This window comes from Octopus bimaculoides, chromosome 11, assembly GCF_001194135.2.
Source record: "Octopus bimaculoides isolate UCB-OBI-ISO-001 chromosome 11, ASM119413v2, whole genome shotgun sequence".
Lineage (NCBI taxonomy): Eukaryota > Metazoa > Mollusca > Cephalopoda > Octopoda > Octopodidae > Octopus > Octopus bimaculoides.
In genome coordinates this window covers 72,125,018-72,134,316 of record NC_068991.1, presented here as the reverse complement: position 1 = coordinate 72,134,316, position 9,299 = coordinate 72,125,018, and the positions used below count along the sequence as shown (strand labels likewise).

Genomic DNA, 9,299 nt, shown 5'->3' with positions numbered 1-9,299 from the left:
CAAGCATGACATAATGCCAAAGGTCTTGGTCATTGCCTCCATGAGACCCAACACTCGAAAGGAGCTTTTCATGTGCCACCAGCATTGACCATTTTGCCTCCGTGAGGCCCAACACTCAAAAGGTGCTTTTTACATGCCATCAGCATCAACCTCAACTACGATTTCACTTGGCTTGACCAGTCTTCTCAAGCACAGCATATCACCGAAGGTCTCGGTCACTAGTCATTGCCTCTGAGAAGCCCAAAATTCAAAGATCATGCTTCACCACCTCGTCCCATGTCTTCCTGGGGAAAAAATCTTACACAGAAGTAACCCTACTAATATCTTTTGGGGACCTTCTGTACTGAAGTAACTGGAGGAGGTAAGTGTAGCTCAAAATCATTTCAAAATACTGCGTATTATTATTTGAAGGGAGCACGTACATATTCATAGAGTGTATCATTTTTGAAAATAGCAGAAAATTCAGTCAAGTTGTTTCGATGGAGTTATAAGTTCAGTAGAGTGTGGGTTATAAATGGAGAGAAGAGACAGTTGGATTACAAACCAGTAATTGAAGAATTTGTGTGCGTAATCTGTGTGATGGTTGTTATAATCCTTGTCAGAACATAATTGGTCTTCGTAAAAGGTCATTGGTTTGTTGACACTAGAGTTTGTTTGGATTGTGAATATCCTTTCATGCACCTTGATTTCATGCTGTACTAAAGTAGATGTGAATGGAGGCTTTGAGGCCTTTTACAACTGAATACAATTTCTGTTACTAATTACTATGACAAACCATACCAAGTGTGTATATTGTAGCTCTAGTACTAGGCAGGTTCTCTATCAGGCTTAAGTGACTGAGGATCAAAACAAAATTTTGTTGCCTTGTAAAATAAAATAAAATAAAATAAAACTCTGATGATGAGGAAGTGGAGGAGAGGTGAGGATGTATGTGTAGGCATGAGTGTACATACATGCATGTTCACAGTACATACATTGTTAGAATTAAGCAAGGATGGGAACAGATTTCCACTGTGTCAAAGTTGATTATCATCAAATACAGCTGGTCCTGAGATAAACACTAGCAACCTGAATTGGTGCATGGAAATGCTGACTACTACTACTACTATTATTATTATTATTATTATTATTATTATTATTATTATTATTATTATTATTATTATTATTATTATTTCTAGTGGGTAACATGTTGAACAGAAGCAAGGAATTTAGATTCAGTGTGACAAAATAAAGAGCTAAGTTTACACTTAACTGATTGTTAAGTAAATGTTACCAGAATGATACAAATGCATTCTGAAGAGGTCAGTTAATTCCAAAATGAATTTCTTGAAACAAGAGTGTTTGCTGTGAGATCAACCATTTAAGAATTTTGGGATAAAAATTTGCTTTACAAGGAAAATATTTAGAAAAAAAATTATTGAACAATAAATTATCTTGGTATGGTAAGTTTTAACTATTTCTACTGTCAGCTGATGCTAGTAGCACAGCTGAAATTATTTTTGAGAAAATACTAGTTGGTCTTTGACAGACCTAGACAGGCATGGTACTATATTCCAAACATATTTGTGCTGCTTCCCAGTAGCATATTCCTCAGTTTTGGTGGGTGAGTGATGGACTGGAGATGATACTGTTGTCTTGAGTACCTTCATCAATGACTGACTGACTGGCTCTCAGCAGAAGAGGCAAAATGCTGCAGAAATCACTGACAGCAGCTGGTGGGGGTAAGGCTAATGGTAAATAATTGTGTGAAGTGAATCACCTGCACTGAATGGTCTGGTTTACAGACCTGACATATACATTGCCAGATTTGTATGCCAGTGTCTTGGCAGGCATCTATCAACTGCAACCAGCAGCAGAATGGAAGATTCTAAGTTTTGTGAATTAGAGAGTGGTGGTGCTGCTTCTGAGGAGGGATGCAAACAAATGGGGGACATATTGATATTTTGCAGGTGATGGTGGATAGGGACGTGCTGAAAGAGGTGGGTGAGTGTGGTAAGAAGACCCAAGAGAACAGGCCTTATCTGAACATACGCCTGTAGGCTGAAGAACACAGCTTGGAGAGGGCACTTACCATTGAGAATTTTAGTAGTCTTAGACCTGTGGGGTTTCTTGTGGAATGTTTCCCTGTTGGAGCATCTCGTTCCTTTTTGTATGCTGTTGTTTTTATGATTGAGTTTGGCACCTTGCCTCCAAGATGTTTTACTTGGTCCTGTTACTATCCTCCTCCTCTATTACTCTGTGGAAAATATAAGAAATCATAGCCAAGACAGAACTACTGTATTTGCTTACATCACATTCTTGTAATAATGTCTGATAATTCTCTTCCAAGCTACTAAAAAAAAAAAAGAAGAAAAAAAAAAGAAAGTTTAGTGAGAGTGGATTAATGGTAGAAGACATAGGTTTTAACTGTTCTCAGCTGACTTAGATCTTGTCAGTAGCTGAGCAAATTGATAGCATGGTCTCTTGAGCATTTTTTAAAACTACTTTTAGATAATGTAAACGTGCACATATACACAAGAGTGTGCTTGTTCAACCATCCAATCAACACGAATTTTCAATGATTGGACCCTTCTCTCTATATTGAGTCCCTTACTCAGTAAATGTTCCATTGTTATTAATTTACTTTTAAATAACCTCAATTTAACACAGTGTGCATGTCTTTTGTTTCTTTTTACCAAAACATGGAGATATTGCAAGAGATATCAACATAAAAATTTTCCTCTTTTTGTTTTAAACATAATTTGTGACCAACACCATCATTGCTTACATATTTCCAAGCCAAATCACTGATTCATTGTTCTTCTAACATTGCAAGAAGCACCATTGTGAAGCATGATTGTTTTGACTTCACTAATATTGACATCCTTTGCCATAATATAACAGGCTTTTATCACATTTCCGGCTTACCAAATTCCACTGACAATTTATTGATCAACTTAAGGCTGTGAGAGAAGACACTTGCTCAAGATTCCATCCAGTGGGAATCAAGTCCAGAGCCACAGGCTTGTAAATCACACAACCATGCCTGTTTATAATTTTCTCTTTGCACAGGATGTTACATTAAATTTGTTGAAAATACTAACAGTGACTTAATGTCTTTCATTTAAAAAAAAAAATGTAATGAAATATGCATTCTTACTTGATAGTAAACGCTATAGCCTGGGGTTTTGGGTTTTGTAGTTTAAATACTGCTTTGACATTTTATTTATCGTTCAGATATGAATAAAATGTTGAAGCAAGGAGGTGTTATTTTTTCCTTGGTGTTTAATATATTGTTGTGGGTGGAAATTGTTACAAGTGTTATTGTAAGACAATTCCTTGTCAAAAACTAGATTGTGCATTGAAAAAGAAAAAACGACAAAGAGAATCCACAACTAATCTTTATATAAAGCCTGCTTTTTGTATCAATTGTTGAGTCATTGTAATAAAATTCTCACATGCTATCATAACCACGTTTTCATTTATTTATTTTTCTTTCTAATTTTAGGTTAACTGTCAGCTGTAACATGTCTGTTATGGATGAGTATAACAACCAAGCGAGTGAGAGTTTCTGGGAGATAGGAAAATATAACCGGAGTGTAAAACGGATTGAAAATGGCAGTAAACTTTGTGACAGTTTAAGGCAGTTAATTGAAACAAGAAGTGATATAGAAAAATCTTATGCAAAGCAGCTTTCACAGTGGTCTAGAAAATGGAATGACTTCCTTGAAAAGGGTAAATTATATTTTGTAACATTTTTGCTTCAGTTATTGTTGGCGAGTGGCCCTATATTACTATTCTCTGCTCAAGCAATCTTGTCTTTGCAGCAGTAACTGATTATTTGTATGTGACCATATTTTATAAATGAGTTTGATAAGTTCAGTTGTCATGAAGAGTGAAGAATGCAATGTTTTGCTTGAGGGCGAAGAAAATAAAATGGTGTTATTGCTTGGTTGTGGGCGATTAAATACTGCCATATTTTAGCCTAGTTTGTAACCCTACTGCTTGTTCTAACATGCATAGTGCACAGCGGTTACCATGGCATATAGTTTCTTGTAGGTAGGTTTCTGTAATCCATGTATGTTTACAGATGAACAAGTGAGATTCTGTTGGTCAATCTCTTGTCCTTTTTTTTTTTTAAATTCATTACTTTAGAATGAAAGCTATCTTTGTTCTTTATCTAAATAATCTCAGAATCAAACAGCAACACAAGCAGAAGCACATAGTAATTCATTTAAGCTCTAAGAAAAGAAAAGAGTAGAGTCCAAGGTTTTGGGCTGTGGTCTTTCATTATGAGACAAAATGCTGTTTATCAATGTAGGACCTCAGTTTACAAATTTAATTCGGGAAAGCTGGTCATCACTCAAAATGTTCATAAACCGAAACTATCTTTCTCCGTAGGAAATTCAAGAGAAGGTACAGTGAATTACAAACAGGGATGTATACTATGTGTTAGCTAGACAGCAACTGATGCTTGTTGCTAGCTTGCTTGTATTTTTACTGAAGACACCATTTGTCACCCAAGATGTTTTATATTCAAAAGTTGTTTGTAAACCGATTTGTATGTGATGAGAGATTCCAAGTGAGATGCCACTGTATAATCAGAATATAAAGAAGTATGGGAGATAATTGCTAACAGATGTAAAAGAGCTAAATGACGTTTCACAACAGTAAAGATCTCTTACTCAAGGAAGATAATAAACAGGAGTTCTGATGTGTGTATGTATGTGATTTTTTTTATGTGTATGTATAAGTAAGTATATAAATCACAAAGAAAATGTTAGAAGTTTGATGTAGTTGATAAAAGAGAAATGGCTAGAAGAATTTCTGGTTTAATTCAGAGACTTGTTCTGCATCAGAATATTGGTAATATATCCAAAAGATTTCAGGAATGAAAAGCAACCCAAACAGAAACACTTCATTTTAATTTAAAATATTGATATATCATTCCAGATCTCTTAACAGCAGTGATATATATATATATATATATATATATATATATATATATATATATATATATATATATATATATTGATTGATTGATTCAAGACCTGCTTAAAGAATATATTTCATTGTTAATTATCAATCAGACATTTATTTTTGTAGGTGATGATGGAATGTGTAAGTACCAAAAGACACGCCCAGATAATTATTAGTGTTGTAACCTGCACTTTAGGTTCACTCTTTCCAAACATTTTAACTAAAAGAATCATGACAATGCAACTTTTTTTTTGTTTTTTTTTTTGGTAATTCTATATTTAAAAGTTAGTAAATACTAAAATTTAGTTTAACTTCAAGTCTTTGACTTTTATAATTTCTCTGTTTCTAATGTTAATTAGTGATGTGAACTGAAATAATTAGAATTACATAGTCTTCCAATCAGTCAACATGCTATTGATCTGTCATTAAACTCTTAAACATTCTTTATTAATATTATTAAGTTCATATTTATAATTTAATTACTATCATCAATAGTTATATCTTTTTTTTTTTATATATATATATATATAAGATTTGATAATTCAACAGAACAACCTCCTATATCCTTTACTTATTTTTTCCCCCTAAACTTGATTCAAACCAGATCTTGCTATTACCAAATTTTCTTCCAGTATGCCTTTGTTTCGATTATAGGTTCACAATCCTTCTCACTTGCCAAACACTGTTCATCTTATTACATTATCAATCCCAAATAGTTGTCTTTTTTGAATTCTTAATTCACCGACATCAGTTTTACTTGATGTTCACATTGCATGTTCAGCAAATCTAAAATTTCTGAAATATATATTTTGAAAATGTACCGACCATTTATTTTGTATATTCTTCATTGAATATTCTTGTTTCTTTTAGCTTAAATTTTGTTTATCAGTTAAGATACAAAATATAAAAATTTATCTTTCATACATGAACTTACAGCTCAGAGCTTAAAATACTTGCTTATCTTTATGAATGACTAAAACATTTTTATTTACCACAGAAGTTGCTTATTATGTAGTTCTCCAAATACTTCAATATTTGTATAGTAAAATACACTAGTAGTAAAATACAACTAGATAAGTGTAGTAAGATAAATTACTTTTCATTATGGTATATAGTTATTGTAATTGATTAAAGTGATTATATTTTCTCTTGTCTGCTATTCTAATTAATCATCAGCTCTGAAAATAACATTAAACATTGTTTTTATTAAACTAAATATAATTGCTTGAGAATATAAATATAAATATATATATGTGTGTATGTAACACTGAAGAGGAATTAACAAGCTTATATAATGTTTCAACAAGCAATTATTGTGATCCTGGCTGCAATTCAATGAAATTTATGTTTTATAAAGCATAAAATATGTTTTCTGTATTTTATTAATACCAAATATAATATATGTATGTATGTGTGTGTGTGTACACACACATACTCATGGATACATCATGCTTTATAAATTTCATTTTGATGCATGAATTTATAGATTTTCATAACATTCTTTTCTACTCTAGACACAAGGCTTGAAATTTTGAGGGAGGGGGCCAGTTGATTAGATTGAAAAATTAGGATTTAGATAACTTATGGTTCCAGTCTGATTTAGATTGGTTTCTACAGTTGGAAACCCTTCCAAATTCCTCCTTGAAAATCTCCTTAGGAAATGGAAGTATTTAATGACTTCAAATTCTTGCCGAAAGGGCAGCTTGGGAGAGGGGATTAAGTCGATTACATTGACCCCAGTGCTCAACTGGTACTTATTTTATCGACCCTGACAGGATGGAAGGCTAAGTTGACCTTGGCAGAATTTGAACTCAGTACGTAGTGACTGTCGGAATGCCACTAAAGATTCTGTCAGCTCGCCACCTTGGAAGTATTTAATAATGAAAGTAAAATAAACATGGGACAATAGGGCACCAGCTAGATACTATATAAATCTTACAGTATATCAAAAGTAAGCTGGATTGTTTTGTAATTATGTAAAAGAAGAAATAAGACATTAGTACTCCTCACACAGATTCTTTTTTTTTTTTTTGTGGTATTATTTAAAAAATTTTTTTTTTTTTTTTTTTACTAACGATGGATTTGAACATTTATCTTAATGAAAAATAAGAGATGCGTTAAAAATATAGTTTTTGCTTTCTCCTGAAAACCTTTTGCACTTTTTCCTTTTGAAGTGTAACTTTTTGTATTTGTGGTGGCATTCACCCAGGCTGGGTTGAGCTGGCTATGAATGAGTTCACCCTGTCCCTCATGAATGCTGACCATGTGACAGTTTTGGCCACAGTCAAGGCTGTAATGGCTACCCACTCCCAGTTCTACTACCAAAGACCACAGATATAGGAGACCAATTGTGCTTCCATGTCCACCTTTACCATTGCCAACCACATCTTGCAGTTGCCCTCCAGCTCATTGCCCCAGCCTGGGAGGGGAAGGGAGCTGGGTTGACCATTTTGTGAATGACCTCCCCCTGGAGGCTGACGGACAGTATGGCCAAGTTGCCTTAGACATGCGCAGTAATATTATAGATAGTGTTTATATATTTTGTACTAATTAAATAATTAGATTTTTCCATAATATTGTCAGATAATTCCAATCCAACATGCACCAATGAAACCCTCTCCAACACACTCCATTGATTGCAGTCTATTTCTGTGCATAGTTATGTCCCCTCGGCTCCTATTCTTGCAATTACTCCTGATAATGCATTATTCCTAACGCCATGTACAAATATGTCTAAATAATTTGTACTAGATTTCACTCTCTTTTAATCTTCTACATATAACCTAAACAAGTGCTTCTCAAACTACATGATGTGGCGTACTGGCAGTTTTAGTAATATTAATTTATACCGGAAACAATATATATAATGAATATGATAAAAGTCAACATTTTTTTTTATCTTATATTTATTTTGTAAACAAACAATACAATATTACATAAGCATTTTATAATGTTTCTTTTCTGGAAACTTGCCGCATACAGGCAGCTGATGGCTCGTGGACCGGTGCCGGTTCGCAGACCACCACTTTGAGTAGCACTGACTTACACCACTGACAACAGGTAAAAAAAACGTTTCTTTTGATCAAAGACCTCAAAAAGAAAGCATTCCCGAAAAATGGCTATCTGGTCTCCTTCAAAAGAAAATTAACATAAAAACAGTTACACTACACTCCCTTATTATGCATGGACAACACCCAACTAAAGCCCACACATTTAAAGTAGGTTCTCTATCTCACAATGTCTTATCTATGATGGTGATGTCACATATATATATAACATAAGCAGTTTTGTGTACCAAACATCAGGCTTCCACTTGAGTGCAAGAAAATAGTTCAGCTTTTACTCAGTAGCCGATCCACTACAATACACTGAGTGTGACTTGCATATATATATATATATACTTCTAACATTTCTGGGTCAGTACTTCTTTGTGTGGGCAAAATGCTGACAGTACCAACAAGATTAAATGCTGACAATACCGACAAGATTAAATGCTGACAGTCAAATTGTTGTCATTCAAAATGCCATCAATTTTTGTTCAGTAAAAATAACAATAGAAAATCTTTTAAAACTGAAGCAATTTATTAAATAGAGAAGGGTTGCCAAAAATCTGTTTAGTTTAAAAAAAAGCAATTTCAAACTTATTTCTTTGAATTGAAGTAGGTCGCCATAAATAATTCACTTTAAAATTGAAGCAATTCATCAAATCAGATATAATAAATTCTGGGTCATTGACCTTATGAAATGCATGAAGTCAGTTAAGTTGTAAGCTATGAATACCTTTTTTAGATACAATTATAAATCGTGGTATATTTTTTTCTTTTCAGTTGCATTATATTTGCTTGAAAGAATGTTTGTTTGAGAATTAAGCCAATGTTGGATTGTTCTTACTACAGTTTTTTGTGGTTTTGTTTAAGCATGGTCAAGTGGACTATTGAAACTCTTATAGTATAAGTTTTATACCATACTTCCAAAGAATTGGTTTTTCATTTCCATCATTAACAAATCAGAGCTTGGTTTCAAAGGCTGGACTCCTTTGATGACCATACTAGAATATTTTTGAAATATTTTAAAAGCTCACATAGCACTCTATGTATTTTTTCATCTGGTGAGGCCTCAAATTCATTATTTTCATTGAACACATCTTGTGAGGACCAAACATTAAAGCTTCTAGCTGCTTCATAAAGAAAGTATTTTCTGGATGGAAATACCAACCTGTTAATCCTATGAGAATGCACTTTTTCATGCTGTTTATTACAGCTATTTTAAAGTTCCCTGTTGTTCTGGATCTCTCTCTCTCTCTCTCTCTCTCTCTTTCTCTCTCTCTCTCTCTCTCTCTC

General features: G+C 33.5%; 1 protein-coding gene across 1 annotated transcript in view; it reads left to right on the top strand.

Annotated features, from left to right (window-relative positions):
- LOC106875088 (protein kinase C and casein kinase substrate in neurons protein 2) overlaps positions 1–9,299 on the top strand; it is a 166,631-nt gene that overhangs the window by 72,214 nt on the left and 85,118 nt on the right. Inside the window, exon 3 of the mRNA XM_052972009.1 lies at positions 3,488–3,714. Within this exon, the coding sequence (XP_052827969.1) occupies positions 3,507–3,714 (208 nt within the window). The 5' untranslated portion in view covers positions 3,488–3,506. The remainder of the gene's footprint in view (positions 1–3,487; positions 3,715–9,299) is intronic.